We start from the raw sequence: 16,989 nt of genomic DNA, 5'->3' as shown, positions 1-16,989 counted from the left end.
GCTCATTAGATAACCGGAAGTTTAGCGTTCCTGTCCGGACGTCCAAAGCGGGAATTGCTCTCTAAGGCTACCCGGAGGCGTGGTTTTCGAGCGCGCGCTTCACTTGGAGCGAGTGCGCGTGCGCCGCAGCTATCCTCTCCGGTCTGGATCATGGCTGCTTGGTCTCTGTGGGCGGTCCAGCGGCGGGTGCAGCGCCTCCTGGCCTCGCGTAGCAGGTAAGCGTTGCGGGCGAGGAGTCTGAAACACGAAGGCTGTGCCAAACGAGGGCGCTGGCAAGGGCAACTGTGGGCTGGAGGGCAAGGGGTTACTCGGCTAAGTCGAGAGGACCAGCCACTCCTCACGGCCTCCTTGACCAGGTGTTCACGACCCATTTTACAGAGGGAGAAACTGAGGTTCACAGGCGAGCCTCAAGGAAGTGGGCAGATATGGAGTCATGTCCTGGGAGATGAGAAGTCTCTTGAGCCTGAAGCATCGACTGAATAGGAGATTTTCCTCTCTCTTGGCCCCTTCTCTTTAGTGGTGTCTGAGAATAGTTGGTTCTTCTGACTCCATGTGACCGTAGGTCCTGGTTCTTTACCTTTTCCTGGGCATCATTTTACCCATTGGTAAAAGGAGGGCGTTGGACCTGGTTTCTGCAAACAGCCCTTCCTTCTGCCTTCCAGATACTGTGAAATTCCAGCTACTGCTTCTAGGCGTCATCAGGTTTCATTTGATCACTTACTATGCCCACTACCTCATTTTGTTATTCCCCGTTTAATAATTGAGGTTTAGAAAAATTGGGTAAACTTTACCAAACTTAAATACGTGGGTAGTGATAGAACCCGGACTTGATAGAACAGGTGTTTTATTACTGAACAGGTGTTCATTTTTCTCAGTTTGTATTCCTGGGAAAGAATAAAAATGACTGAGTATGGGATAGAATTAGACCTCTGAATTGTAGATTTAGCTACAGAGAAATTTGCATAACTATTTTTCAGTTCTTTTTAATTTTAACACACCTGACAAAATACCTTTCCATAGCATAGGTGAGTTAAATTTTGGGTTTCTGGGTTTTACTTTGTGTTTTCTTTTCAACTTTTTTTGGCAGTTTGGTGAGGTAGAAGAATGATCAGAAAGAAAAAAAAAATGATGCCTTCTGATAAGATTCCCCTTTCCTCCAGTTCTGAAGGAGTAGGAATTGGAATCAGCCACAACTCTTTTCATAATCTGACCTCTAGCCCTGTTCTGTTGACTGGCCCTGAGGATATTTTGATCTGTTTTCAATAGGCTAAATAATTTTTTTAGGGGGAAAGAGTGATTTCACAATGTATAATTGCCCCAGATCTATGGTACCATATTTTTTGAACCAAAAATTAGGAACCATATATAATTGGACACCAGATCATAATAATTGAGTTCAAGACCAGGCAAAGTCTGGGAGATAAAAGTCCTCTTGCTCATACCTTTAAACTAGTGCCTCAGTCTGCCCAGAATGCTCTTCCCTGTCCTTAAAGCAAACTCCTTTAACTCCTTAAGCCTTTATTCAGATGTCACCTCAGTGACCATTCTCTAATATTTGCCTGTTCATATAAACTATTTTGTTTTAAAGAGCTCTTGTACCACAGATTGATTTTACTTGAAATCAAATTATCAGGACCCAGCATGTGTAATGGAAACTTCTCTATAGTAGAGATCAGAACTGCCATAGTTCAAGATCTGTTACAAGCTAACCCCTGGTCTAAATTTCTTCCTTTGTAAACTGAACTAAATGTCAAACTTTTAGTGATACTGAGCAAGGGCCCTGCATACACAGAAGCCAATATTGTGACACATTGGTTTTTTGTTTCTTTTTCAAAAGTAAAGGACTGTATTGTGAGGACAACTGACAAGAGTGGAGAGGCTGCTTATTGATTGGATAGGTGAGGAGAAGTTTTAGGGTTCTTTTGCACAGGTATAGATGTTATGCCTCTTCAAGGGTCACAGTGTTTTTTGTTTTTCCCAAGGGCCTGTTCTGTGTGGAGGATTTTTTTTTAATTTAAACCTCAGGCAAGCTGGCTTCTGCGCAATTCCATTCTTGAACAAGCAGTTTTAAGTCATCCTTGAATGAATTTTGGAGGTACTTCCTGAAAGACAACTTAAGTACTTCCTTACTTAAGGAATTTACATCAGATTGTATCCAGACCTTCACCAATTTATTAGCTGTACAAAATTCTAGATTACATAAGTATCAAATACAAGGATCTGTTTTAGTCACCTATTTAGCCTAGAGGCTGAACACATAACAGGTGTTTATAAGCACTTCATTGACTTGATTTTACATGAAGTTGAGTTCCCAATTCAGAACTTCCTTCTTAGCACAAGTTCTTTTTCCTAAAAGCCTTAGAACTTGTGGTCAAGAAGGCTTAGAATTCAAAGTCTAATTCAGCCCCCTTTACTAGACTTAATTTTTCTTTTCTGTAAATGAAGGGTTGAAGCAAAACTGTGAGTCTCTAGTTTTGAATTTTCACTTCTGATGTTGCCTCTCTGATTCTCAGTATTCTTAGTTTCTTTTTTGATGACTTTGTGTGCCCACTTCTGGCTATTTATACTTCCTGGAGCTCAGCATCCTGGCTCCACAGTGTACTAGTTGTGATGGGGGTTTTTTGTTGTTTTATTTTTTGTTTATTTTTGAAACAGGGTCTAGCTTTGTTGCCCAGGCTGACCTCATGATGCTACCACCTCAGCCTCCTTAGTAACTAAGACTCCAATCATGTGCCACTTTGCCCAGCTGTGTGTGATCTTGAACAAATCATTAAGCATTAAGCCTCTCGGCCTCAGTTTTTTCATCAATTAAATAGATAAGATTCATAACAGCAAAAAAGTGGAAAGAATCAAAATGTCCCATGAACTGACAGATGGAATAAAAAGTTGGTATATCCACACAACAGAATATTACTTAGCAGGAAAAAAAGTTTTATTGGCTAGGCACCGAGGCACATGCTATAATAATCCCAGTGACTTTGGGAGTCTGAGAAAGATTTCAAATTCTAGACCAGCCTCAGCAACTTAGTGAGTCCCTGTCTCAAAATAAAAATTACAGTTGGGCACAGTGGAGCAAGCCTATAATCCCAGTGACTCAGAGGCTGAAGCAGGAGGATCACAAGTTCAAAATCAGCCTCAGCAACTTAGCAAGACTCTGTCTCAAAAAATAAAAAGGGCTGTGAATGTGGCTCAGTGGCTAATCACACCTGGGTTCAATCCCCAGTACAAAAAGAAGTTTGGTAAGTGCAATTTTATGGATGAACCTTAAGCACACTAAGGGAAAGAAAATGCTCTCAAGTGACCACATATTGTATGGTTCCACCTAAGTTAAACACCCATAAAAGGCAAATATGTGGGAAATAAAAAGTATGTTAGACTTGCCCAGAGCAGATAATTTAGGTGGAAATGGTGAATAGATTACAGATATAAGCTTTCTTTTTTATGGTGAGAAAAATGTTCTAAAACTGTCATAGTTACCCAACTGTAAATATACTAAAAACCTTTTAATGGTGAATTGTATGGCATAAGAACTGAATATTGATAAAACTATTATTTTTTAGAAGCTCTAAAAAATAATAGTACTTACCTTACATGCTGTGAGATAAAAAGATGATACAGATAAAACAGTACCTGATGCTCAAAAGTGTTCATTTGTGACGGAAAACCCTTTCTCTAGAGATTCAGTATGGGAAGTTTGGGGTCTCTAAACTTTGTTGTAATTTGCCTTTTCTATGATAGCATTCATCCATTGTTGCCTCCTCCCTCCTATTCTAGGATATGGCTTCACCCATTCAGCACTGCCACCCAGAGAACTGCAGGTGAAGACTGCAGTTCTGAGGACCCTCCTGATGAGCTTGGGCCCTCTCTTGCTGAACGAGCCTTAAAGCTAAAAGCTGTTAAACTGGAAAAGGAAGTTCAGGATTTAACAGTAAGTAGATTTTATGTTATTTGGTCTTTTGGTTTAAGTTCCAAGTAAAATTTTCTTTGTCGTTTTTAAAATGCAATTTTCTCTGATTGACTCTTCATCTTCCCCCTCAATCCTTCATTGCTAGGTGTTACCAGCAAAAAAATTGAGAAGCTCAAAAATGCCACCGACTGAGGATAATCATTTCCTTTTAGTTCTCTGTTTATCACAGTACTTACATATCTGATATTTTGGCAGTGTGGTGCCTGGCATTGGTAGATACTCAATAATATTTAATGTGTGAGGTTACTGACTCTTGTATTTGGCTGCTGAGACCAAATTAGGCATACTGGACCTAGTCCTGGGTTGACACACTTGGAGGAAGATAAGTATATTAACCAGAGTGGTTTCAAAGCAAGACCACTGAAAATGATAGGAGACTGTAAAGCTTATCTTATGAGAACAATTGAAGGAACCAGAATTTGTAAGAATGGAAAAGACTAAGAGACTACAATCAGTGCCTTTAAATAGATAACACATTTTTAAAACTTACTCTCAGTTGTCCTAGAGTAATGTCAGAGAAAGAAAACTGAAGGTTAACAGTATTAGCTGGATATGAGAGAGAAAGTTTTTTCTTTTCTTTTTATTTTTTTAAAGAGAGAGTGAGAGAGGAGAGAGAGAGAGAGAGAGAATTTTTAATATTTATTTTTTAGCTCTCGGCGGACACAACATCTTTGTTGGTATGTGGTGCTGAGGATCGAACCCGGGCCGCACGCATGCGAGGCGAGCGCGCTACCGCTTGAGCCACATCCCCAGCCCAAGTTTTTTCTTTTAGATAAGTAGTTTGAAAACTACTTCTGATATTGAGGTGCTGGGATATAGCTCAGTGATAGAGCACTTGCCTAGCACATCTGAGGTCCTGGGCCCAACCCCCAGTACCACAAAGAAAAAGAAAAAAGAAGGAAGGAAACTTATATTCATTCCAGCAGACTGAATGACTACCCATCAGGTTCACTACAGTAGGTCCCTCCTTTGGCTGGGGATTTGGAGTAGCCGATCTAAGATTTATCACAAGGGTGAGATTTTATAAAGTAAGCAAAAACATTCTTATTCACTCATAAGCATTTTTTTTTCTGATCTTTTCAATGTTGCCGTTGATGTTCAGCTGAGATACCAGAGAGCTGTAGCTGATTGTGAAAACATAAGGAAAAGAACCCAGAGATGTGTGGAAGACGCCAAGATATTTGGTGAGAAATTTATTCACGATAAAATGTATCTGAAGGGCACTTACTTAGCTTGTGCAAACTGAGCACAGTAAAAGTACATCTGAGTTCTTACGCCTTCCACCATACCAATAGGCTTTCTGTGCTGCTTATCAGGAATGGTGTCAACCTTTTGCTAAGATAATGTTAGCCTTTGTTTTAACCAAACCTTTGTTTTATTTTCTAAGTACATATAATCACTACATTTGCAACATGCTAGTGCCTGTGCAAACAGTTCTGCATAATGAACAAGTGGATTTTTAAGGTATCCAGAGGAGAATCTGAAGTGTAGGCTCATAGACAGTTAGGAATATGAAACTTGAGAAGCTCAAAAATGTCACTGACTGAGGATAGTCATCTCCTTTTAGTTCCCTGTTTATCACAGTACTTACATATCTGATATTTTGGCAACGTGGTGCCTGGCACGTGGTAGATACTCAGTAATGTTTAATGTGTGAAGTTACTGACTCTGTTGGAAGCAAAATTGATTGATATCCATAGTGTAACAATGAACTACCAGACAATTTTCCCTATTGTGGACAAGTATCTTTTGCATTACTATCAGTATTATACATCGTGGTGAGTTATAAAATAGCTTGAAAACAAAGGCTCAGATTACAGAATCAGATAACCTCAGGTGGCTACTCTAGACTCCATATACAACTTACTTGAAAGAAGCCAGGTGAGTGGGCTTATCAAAAGTCATACTTTGGGCTGGGCTTGTGGCTCGGTGATAGAGAGCTCACATAGCATGTGTGAGGTACTGGGTTCAATCCTCAGCATCAAATAAAAATAAATAAAATAAAGGTATATTAAAAAAAGTCAGACTTTGAGTTAGAACTAGCATATCAGTTTACTCAAGTAGTAGTACGACTTCTGAAAACAAACCCATGTTAACTAAATTCAAAAGAATTTGATAAATTAATCCACCTGATTGGCTTTAGAGTAAAATGTTTCTAGCAAAAGATGCTGCATAAGTTATTCTCTTGGATCATTTGCTCCTAGTGGCCAGAAATATTTAGAAAATTGAAGATAACTGGGTAATCATGGAAGTAGAAGAAAAGTAGAATGATTTTAAAGGGATACAGCATGAAAACTATCTGACCTTCCAAAGGTGGTTTTTTCCTCAATAATCCACCTTCTTAGTCACAAAGATTCATTTTTCTTTTAAGACATTGTGCAGCCACTAACTATCAAAGTAATACAACAATTAGAATGAAATTAGAGAATGAACCTTTATTATACAGACAAAAACACAGGCTTCTCTTTACCCGAGTTCATATATCTTTACTGACTAGAAGCAAGGACTATGCCTTGGGAATGTACAGGTCAGCCCAGAAGCTTACCATGTTCAAAATTGTATTAAGAGTGCTGGAGTATGGTTTAGTGAGAAAGCACCTCAGGGTTCAATCTCTAGTGCCAAAAACAAAGGTGGTGGGGAGAAAGCTCTTCACCCTTAAGTTAAAGGTAGACTTCCTATGCGTCCTTTAGACTTTTGTCTAGGCAGTAAGTTTTCCCGTCTCTTTGTTCTTTCATGCCTTTTATTGCTTGCTGATCTTCCTTCTCACTTCTGAGTAAAGTGAAGGCAGCTACCAGTGCATAAACTTGTCCTTGAATTAACAAAATCCTTGCCTCTCATCAGTCCCAACTAGGTATTGTGTCATAGGCATCTCTAATGATGCCATTTCCTATCCTAATCTTATCCTAATCTCTGTAAGAAAGAGCATTTTGCAGATTTAGGAAGAATGGGATTTCTCAACAGCTGTGTTTTCTTTTAACCTCTAACAATTCATGTGACTAAATTTTGTGACCCATCTCTAGCAACTTCACAGTAGGCAGTTGGAGATTCATATCATCTATTGATGTGACTTAACCTTCCTGTTTATTATTAGCCAGTCCTCAAGAATAAACCACTCTTGACATCCTTAGCAGAGTGTTGATATTTTTATTGTCACCCCCCAACAGTTAATATCTTGTCCTATTGAGAGTGTGGCCTTTGTACATCTGAGATAGGAATTTTCAAAATATATATATATATATATATATATATACTAAAACTGAATAGCAACAAAAACACAAGCAAAAATAATAGTTGTTTTAACAAGAACATATATAAACTTAGCTAATTCTTGGGTTCTAACTCTCTTCCTCATTTCCCAGTAGGGTTTCTGGTCTTCTATACCTTTTAAAAAAAGACTTTGTCTGTTGGGTTAGGGTGGAAAAGGAGGATGATCCTGGAGTTCTGTGAGGCAACCCTCCCACTCTTTGCATATAATATATTAACCCCATATCTGGGCCTGCCCCATATTCTCCTCAGAAGTGCAGAGTGATTACTTCACAAACTTAAAGTGTCTGGTTTCTCTGTAGGAATCCAGAGTTTCTGTAAGGACTTGGTGGAGGTAGCAGACATTTTGGAGAAGACTACTGAGTGCATTTCTGAAGAAACAGAACCTGGGGACCAGAAGCTCACTCTGGAGAAAGTTTTCCGAGGGTTGTCACTTTTAGAAGCAAAGCTGAAAAGTGTATTTGCCAAGCATGGCCTAGAGAAGATGGCTCCCATCGGTGATAAATACGACCCTCATGAGCATGAACTCATCTGTCATGTGCCAGCTGGTGTTGGAGTACAACCTGGCACAGTGGCGTTAGTAAGGCAAGATGGCTACAAACTTCATGGCCGTACCATTAGACTTGCTCAAGTGGAAGTGGCAGTGGAATCTCAGAGAAGATTATGAGCAGGCCCTGAAGAACTGAATGTTCTCCCAGAGTGCAGTCACCTGTGTTTCCTTTATTTATTAAACTAGGTTGGTATTGTACATGAGGTACTTCATGTGATCTGTTTTGGATTTAGTCATATTGGCTTTATTTCTATGATACTCTATTGATTTTATGTGACCTGTTTGGTCTCATCAGAAGTCTTGCCATTGAGCATTTGAACAATGTGACAAGTGTTCCTGTGGCCTTTATCAAAATATGTTTACGAAAATTATTTTTAAACTGGTACTCTGATGACTTCAGATCCAAAATCATCTTCTTAACTGTATTTTCAACTAATGGTTGAAATTAGTACAATATCTTGTATAGTGTTTTGTATTCTGTGGGAAAAGGAGACAGTAGGGATTAGTTCAACATTTGGGTATTTAGATGATAAAGTTTTACACTTGTATATATTTAGATTGGATTGTTTGGATTGGTTTTTATATGGAGAGATTTTTCAGGATTTCCCCCTTTTGTTTTATTCTTTACTGTTTATCCATCTTTTGTCCTTGTAGTCCCAGTTAAGCTTCATTACTTACTTTTTTTTGTGATACTTACCCCTTTCCAATTCCATTTGGAAGGTAGGGAATATCAGGAAATTCAAGGTACCTACATCCCTTTAAAGCAAGGAATTATTTTTTAGCCTCACTAGGTATACAGTAATTTCAGGTAAAATGAGGCAGCACCAACAGCTAATGACCCTAAATGAGTCTGTATTGGTAATTACCCACAACTGCTCATTCCACCTGTCCCAACTCCTAGGCCTTATTGGTTAAATTTGCCTTAGGGTCCTATATTAGATTATGTGGAGAAGTGATCAGGACAAAAATGTTACATTCCCACAATTTCTCATTTCACTTGGTTATATTGAAATTTTTTTTTCTTTAATTGGTTCTAACAAACCACTGCCTCTCTTACATTGACAAACTTTATTTTTTTTGTTTTTGCAGTGTTGGGGGTTGAACCCAAGGTCTCATGCATGCTAGACAAATGCTCTGCCACTATGATAGATTCCCAAGCCTTTATCCATAGTTTTTGTTTCCATCTTAAGTCAAATTTGTATAAACATCTAGCTTCCCTCTTTTTTTAATATTTATTTTTTAGTTATAGGTGTACACATCTTTTATTTTATTTTTATGTGGTGCTGAGGATCAAACCCAGTGCCTCACGCATGCTAGGCAAGTGCTCTACCTCTGAGCCACAACCCCAGCTCCTCTACCTTTCCTCTTATGTATTAACCTCCTAAAGTTAATGGTCCTATGTGGGGATTTTTTTTTAGTCTTACAACTGGTATTATGTAAAAGATATATCTAATAAATGACTTAATGAGTAATAACATCAGTGAGACTTTAGAAAGCAGATCAGTTAGATACTTTAATGTTAGGAGAGGCTTCAGTCTAATCTGACCTTTCAGCTTCTGAAGTAAAAGAGCCTACTCTTTTTAGGATTGGACCCAAAGGGGGAAAAAACTAGTGACTAAACTTCAACAAGCGGTTGAATAAAGGAGTAAGTATAGATGTTAACTTCAAACACTTAAAGATAATTACATAGAGTTACATTCGCAGCAGACCTATACTTGTGAGGTGTCCAGATTATATAGATTTGAGTTGGTTACCCATAAAATCCACTTCACCAGAACTCTGATCCTGAGTAAAAGCAAAAACTGGTTTCTCCCCACCCTTTTAGGTTTTTTGGGCTGCAAATTAAGTTTACTCATGACAGTATCAGGAGAAAAGTTAGACTTTATTGTATATTTTTGCATGGGAGTCCCACAAAATAAGACTCAAAAGGAGTCAAAGATGATTGAAGCTTATAGCATTCTGAGCTATAAAGATCTTGGCAGGGGGAGTAAAAGTGGGGGACATGGAGGAAACTGGTAAATAAAGGTGGCTTTATTATGCAGATAGGAAGGTAATATGGGTTTGATTTCCATCACCACCCAAAAGGGGGCGGGGGGGGGGGCAGGTAACAAAAGTTGCCTAGCAGCCCTCTCTCTGATATAGACACCTTTAATAATATATATGTTTATTTTATAAAAGGACAACTTTTCAGAGCCACTCTGTCTGCAGTTTCTCAAAATATGCAAAAGAAGTATATTTTGGGGATAGTAAGTTATCCTCTTAGACAATATAGTTAATTCTACAACAAATTTGTATCGGTAAGGAATCCCCCGCCCCCGGCCCAGTGGGCTGTCAGATTTAAACACTTTTAAAAAACTAGGGGACTGAGCAAGGTGTAGCTCTATAGTATGCACAAGGTGGGGAGAGGCTAGTAAACATGCACTTTTAAAATGCCATCAAAAGGTGCTTTTGGTGCTCAACCAAGTGCACACTATATTTAATGAGCAGTCAAATTTTACTGTAGTAATTTGTCCTTTTAAGTATGGAAGATTCTCATTACTTGAAGAGTTCTGATACCCTTTACACTTCCTGGTTTTGCAAGCAGATTGAGAATAATTTTAGGTTCTTTATTATAAAGTAGTTTGGCAAGACTTGAAGCATAAATTTAGAATTAGATGATGAAATGGTAATAGTGGAAAAAATCTCAAGTCAAAGGGCTTTAGGGAGCCAGAGCAGCATAATAGAACAAGACTTGCTAGGCGTAGACTTGAACATAAATCCCACCCAGCTCCATCACCTATGTGACACTGAGCTCCAGTTATTTCACTCTTATAAGCTTGTTTTTAAAATGCTCTCATGATACTGTGAGGATCAAGTGAAGTGTGCAAATTGCCTCCTACAGTTGGCCCTTATATTTATTTATCTTTTTTTAATCTTTTTTTTTTTCCTACGTTTCTGTAGCTGCCTAAAGTCTAAGGAAAGGGAAAGGCTAGTCAACTGATTTTTTTAAAAATGATAAGCAAATCATTCACAGTGACTTATTTTCCTTCCAGTTTTGTTTGTTTGTTTTGTTGTTGTTTGTTTTTTTGCAAGGGGGGGCATATTAACCATACCACAAGAAACTCATATTTTTAGACTGAAGAAGCAAAAAAATAAAAAAAAAATGTGATCTTGCTCTTTTATTTTCATCTTAATGGTAAAATGCAAAAACATTAGCTTACAGATGATATGTGAAGAAGCTCTGGCTTACTTGAAAGGGGAATTTTGGTGTTTCTGTACTTGGATTCTACAATTTTTTTACTGACTTTCCTTACTGCCATAAAACAATCAGTCTCTTTGACATTGACTATGTTTTTTGGTGCTCTTACTCATGACACCGTATTTGGTAAATGAAGAAAGGTTCTTAAAACAAAAAATAAATAGGGGAAAATAAGACTGAAATGTAATATTCAGAAATAACTTTAATACCTTTAATAAAACCTGAATTGAAACAATTGTAGTTGAGGTGTTTTCTGATTGTTATTTCTGTTTTGTCATTTTCTGGATTAAACCCAGAGCCTCATGTGCTAGGCAAAGCCTCTGCCACTGAGCTACGCTCCCAACCCCTGATTGCCTAATTCATGCTGTATATGGTATCTTTCGGTCTATTCATTGACTGCTGCCCCACCATGTAGATGAGCAGGAGAGGTACTCAGATCTCTCAGCAACACAGCCCAGTAGATGGGAGTTTAGGCTTTCCACACTCCACCTCAGTGTTAAAGTCTACCTATTTTTCTACCTCTTTGATTTGCCTTTTTCTGATTTCTGGATTCCTGTTTCTGTCTGGCACTCTGGCATTGCCATATTTTCTGGTGTTTGCTACTTAGTCCTAGTTGTTTTACCAGCTTTGACTACTTCACTTACACACTGGACTCCTAACTATCCTCTTAACCAGATTTCAAACATTTGGCCTTGATCTGATCTTTACTTTCCCTGTGTTCTTCCCAACATCTGACTGCCTGGCCTTGACTTTACTTCTGTTTCTCAATTGGCTCCTATACACGCAGTTTCTGGGTAAATGGCCCTCTTTGCAGCTAACCTTTCCTGGGATTCAGGCTTTCATTTTCATCATTCTTCTAGGCCTATCTGTATATCCTGGCTCTGTAATCCATCATTTCCCCTATCCCAGTGCTAGTTGATAAATGTACTCTTATTCCTATCCATTCAGGCTTTTTGCTCACACTCTCAAGTTAACTTGCTGGTTTTAAAACAGTGGCTCCCCAATTCTCTGATACACTGAGGGGTAGGATCTATGAGTCTTCTTGGAGTTTTGTTAGTGACTACTAGGATTCAGTGGAAGTGACACTGCCAGTTTCTAAACCCAAATCTTAAAAAACTGGTGGCTCCACTTCCTTGAGATACTCACCCTCAGAGCCTAACCATCATGTCAAAACTAAGCTGAGGTAGCCTGTGGAATGGGGCTGAGCTTTCAGCTGAGCCAGCACCATCTTGCTAGCCATCAAGCCATCATGAAAGTGTTTCCTTCCACCCCCAATAGAGCAGCCACAAGGACACCAAGTAGAACAGATAAGCTGATCTCGCTATGTACTGCCCAAAGTGCAGATTTGTGGGCAAAATAAATATTACTTCAAACCACCAAGTTTTGAGTGGCTTGTTACACAGCAACACATGTCATCCGACCTCATTCCTAGTCTGAGCTAGGTTTTTTGCTTTTGTTTTTGCTTTTCGCCTCTGTCACCAGAATTGTGCATCCTTGGTTTTCCTCTCATCAACTCTCTTGACATTCTTTTGATTTGATGACCTCACACATTGTCAGTGGGATGCTAGGCTTGGAAAAACTTCCTAACAGTAAACAGCTCTAGATTTAAGAGTTTAAATGGCCCTAAAGTTAAAAACAAGGTAGACCCAAGATGAATTTTAAAGTTAGTATGATTCACTCTCCAGAAAAAAAAAAAAAGCCTAGAAAGGTGGTGCACACCTGTAATTCCAGCAACTTGAGAGGCTGTGGCAAGAAGATTGCATGTTTAAGTTCAGCCTCGGCAACTTACCAAGACCCTGTCTCTAAATAAATAAATAAAATGAGCTAGATATATATGTAGCTCAGTGGTAAAGCGTCCCCTCATTTGACCGCCCACCCCCTGCAAAAAAAGAAGTCAGCACATTAGGCAACTTGGCACAAAACAATCAATGAATGCTTGTTTTTCTTATTTTAAATTCTAATTTGTTATATATGACAGCAGAATGCATTTCAATTTATAATACACAGATAGAACACAATTTCTCATGTCTCTGGTTGTACACTGCTGAGGTCCAGCCCCTGCAGGCGGAGTCAGGTTCCAGAGGTCCTGAAGGAGGAGTGGCATCAGCGAAAGAAGAGGAGTCAGGACAACAGGTTGCAAGTTATGAGCAGCCTCCAGAAGAAATCTCTGCTGCCCCTGGAGGGAACTTTATTTTTATACCTTTTTTACAGGTGTTTTTTCAGGTAGTTAATGGATAGCTTCAAAGCCTGAACTTTTTTGATTTACATAATTTTCAAGAGTTACAATCTTTTCTGACATACATTGGTTACCTAAGTTATTGAGTACATTGTTCAAAATATTTTTCTGTAACCTTAGTCAATCATGATTAAGGTTTTACGTTTTCACCTCAATCGCTAGGTGCTAGGCAACGCAACTAGACTACATGACTCCTGATCTATTATTCACTTCTAACTTTAAAGCATACCTATAATTATTTCATTAACCTTTAACCTTAAAGCATACTTATGATTATTGGTAAGCTTTCTTACTTCTAAACTAAAATCCCAGTAAAACACACTTAAAGTAGTGAAAGTCTATTATTTAAAAGCCTACTACTCTGAAGTGCCTCTAAAATATAACTATGTTAATTTTACATTATTCTATTTTTAATTTCCAAGGTAATTTTCTTTTGTCATATGACCTATTCAACTGCTTTCTTAAAGAACTTCCTTGATCTTTGATCAAAGCACACCAATTCTTATGTCTTTGTAATCTTTAAAGGGCAGGCTTTACACCTCAACCCATTTGTCATTTATATTAACTATGTGTTTTCCATTTCCATTTTCATCATAAATTTCTGTGTAAGGCAAAGGAGCGTCTATTGGTTGGGGGAATGAATTTTTATTAGCCTCTTGTCCTTGAGGGGATACCATAAGCTACATACAGTGGTCCTTGTACTGTTGGCACAGCAATTGTCTTTCTGTAGCTAGGCTATTGTACAGGTTGTGGCTTTAAGATGCGGGTGGGGAGGCTATTGTACAGGTTGTACCTTTAAGATGGGGGTGGGGATAAATATTTCTTGTTGTTTAGGCTTGAGGAATAACACTATTGCTTGTATCCTGAGAGACACTGAAACACACCTCATGGCCTGTCTCAATTATATCCTTAGTCTTATTCCAGGAATTTTCTTGCAATCTTAGGCAATACGTACTTTTATTATTGATTGATGTATGACCTGTTATCCATATCATGAGTATCATAAACAAAACACTTAACCTTCCTAATGGCTGGGGATGTGGCTCAGTGGCAGAACGCTTGCCTAGCATGTGTGAGCCTTGACTTCAATTCTCAGCACCACATACAAATAAATAAATTAAATAAAGATCCATCAATGACTAAAAATATTTTTTAAAAAAACATTCCTAATTGTTCTGGTTTCCAGATGGTGCAGCACTGCCACAGCATCCCCCACGTTATGAACAGCAATGCAGGAACACCTTCACCAGTAAACAAAGTAGAGACACACCATTCGTGTCTTTATACATGTACTTGGGGTAATGATGTCCATCTCATTCCACCATCTTTTCTAAGCTACTACCCCCTCCCTTCCCCTCCCTCCCCTTTACCCAATCTAAAGTTCCTCCATTCCTCCCATGCTTCCCCCAACCCCATCATGGATCAGCATCTTCATAACAGAGAAAGCATTCAGAATTTGGTTTTTAGAATTAGCTTACTTCACGTAGCATAATATTTTCCAACTCCATCCATTTACCTGCAAATGCCATGATTTTATTCTTTTTTACTGCTGAGTAATATTTCATTGTGTATATACCACAGTTTCTTTATACATTCATCTACTGAAGGGCATCTAGGTTGGTTCCACAATTTAGCTATTGTGAATTGGGCTGCTATAAACATTGATGTGCTTTGTAGTATGCTGTTTTAAAGTCCTTTGAATATAAACCAAGGAGTTTATATATGGGTCAAATAGTGGTTCCATTCCAAGTTTTCCAAGCAATCTCCATACTGTTTTCCATATTGGTTACAATAATTTGCAGTACCACAAGCAATGCCTTTCTCCCCACATCCTTGTCAACACTTATTGTTGTTTGTATTCTTAATAGCTGCCATTCTGACCGGAGTGAGATGAAATCTTAAAGAGTAGTTTTGATTTTCATTTCTCTAATTGCTAGAGATTGAACATTTCTTCATATATTTATTAATTGATTGCATATCCTCTTCTGAGAAGTGTCTGTTCAGGTCTTTGGCCCATTTATTGATTGGGTTATTTGTTTTTTTCATGTTTAGCTTTTTGAGTTCTTTATATACCCTAGAGATTAGTACTCTATCTGATGTGCATATGGTAAAAATTTGCTCCCATTCTGTAGGCGCTATTTACCTCACTGATTGTTTCTTTTCTTTTAAAAAAATAAGTTTAAGGTATATCTTTGTGTATGGGGAGGTACCAGAGATTGAACTTAGGGACACTCAATCATTGAGCCACATCCCCAGCCCTATTTTGTATTTTATTTAGGACAAGATCTGACTGAGTTGCTTAGCACCTCACTTTTGCTAGACTGACTTTGAACTCACAATCCTCCTGGAGTTGCTGGGATTACAGGCATGGGCCACCTCACCCCAGGTAAGAGATGTTTTGATCTTTGGAAATAAACTTAAAAGGTTTTACATTCTAACTCAGATATTTTTTTAAAAAAAAATGTTTTAAGGTCTGTAGCTGTGGTTCAGGGGTAGAGTACTCACCTAGCAAGCAAGCACTGGGTTCGATCCTCAGCACCACATAAAAAATAAATAAATAAATAAAGGTATTGTGTCCAACTACAACTATAATAATAATAATAATAATAATAATAATAATAATAATAATAATAATGGTTTTAAGATCATAAGAGCCTGGTGTGATAGCATTCATCTGTAATCCCAGCTACTCAGGAAGCCAAGGTAGGAGGATGACAAGTGTGAGGCCAGCCTGGGCAACTTAAAATTTGAAAATGCCTGATGATGTAGCTCAGTAGTAGAGCACATGCCTAGCATATGAGAGGTCCTGGGTTCCATCTCCAGCACTGAAAAGATTGTGAGAAATTCATGTTTATTCATATACCTCTTAATCAGCAGTAATCTAGTTTGAACCTATTAAGATGTGAAAAACTGACTTAGAACCCCAGGTGTAAGCTCTTAACCATTCTCTGAATTCTGTCAATTTCTTCCCTAGGCCATAACCCAACTGAATAAATACAGATTTTCCTTATTTATCATGAGCTTCACCCCTAATTTTATTCCTCTGCCAGAGGTCATCTGTTTTTAATGTTGTAAACTAGCCACAGTAAACTGTTCTTTTTCTTGGAGTCTGCAAAGAGAATTGGATAAACTCTTGTTTTTAAAGAAATAAAACACAGATATACAAACTGTATATAGAAACTGCAAACGCACAAAAAACTGGAGTCTTCAAAGTATATGGACTTGTTTCAATATGCATAGGGTATGGTCTAGTCATCCCAGCCTCCAGCTTGGTCAGCAGTTTCCAGCACTTGCAGACACCGACAAACCCCAAAAGGGTTTCACATCCCTTATCTCACGTGATCATCATAACTACCTAGAAAGGTAGATCGGGGGTTATTCTGTCCATTTTATGAAAGTGGAAACAGAGTCGGAGAAGACACATTACAGAGCTAGTTGATTTCGAAGACTGGACTTCAGTTCATTCTTTTCCACCGGTGACCGGGCAGCTGGGCCCTGGTCCTGATGCTGAGGTTCCTGAGCGCTGCGCCGGGGCCAAATGAGTCAGCCAATAAGGAAGCTGCATCTAGGAGGCGGGACCACGAAGCTGCCAATGATAGACCCCTCAGGGAGAAAGATGTATCAAATCAGAATCTTGTACTGAAGAGGGACGGCTGCTCGGCCAATGAGAGGCTAAGACCTGCCAGGCTGGAAGGCGGAACCGCCAGGCCGAGAGCCGAGCGCCAACCCGCGAG

The 16,989-nt window shown here is 38.7% G+C and overlaps 1 protein-coding gene across 1 annotated transcript; it reads left to right on the top strand.

Annotated features, from left to right (window-relative positions):
• Window positions 1-10: 10 nt before the first annotated feature.
• On the top strand, window positions 11-10,292 carry GRPEL2 (GrpE like 2, mitochondrial). Its single transcript, XM_081304719.1, has 4 exons — window positions 11-215; window positions 3,775-3,928; window positions 5,070-5,151; window positions 7,534-10,292. Exons 1-4 carry the CDS (start codon window positions 151-153, stop codon window positions 7,896-7,898), a joined length of 666 nt encoding a protein of 221 aa, XP_081160845.1. The 5' UTR covers window positions 11-150; the 3' UTR covers window positions 7,899-10,292.
• The last annotated feature ends 6,697 nt before the right edge of the window (window positions 10,293-16,989 follow it).

The sequence above is a fragment of the Spermophilus citellus genome, assembly GCF_964194105.1.
Source record: "Spermophilus citellus genome assembly, chromosome: 1".
Lineage (NCBI taxonomy): Eukaryota > Metazoa > Chordata > Mammalia > Rodentia > Sciuridae > Spermophilus > Spermophilus citellus.
The sequence above is the reverse complement of the archived record's forward strand: the minus strand, read 5'-3'. Positions and strand labels throughout refer to the sequence as shown.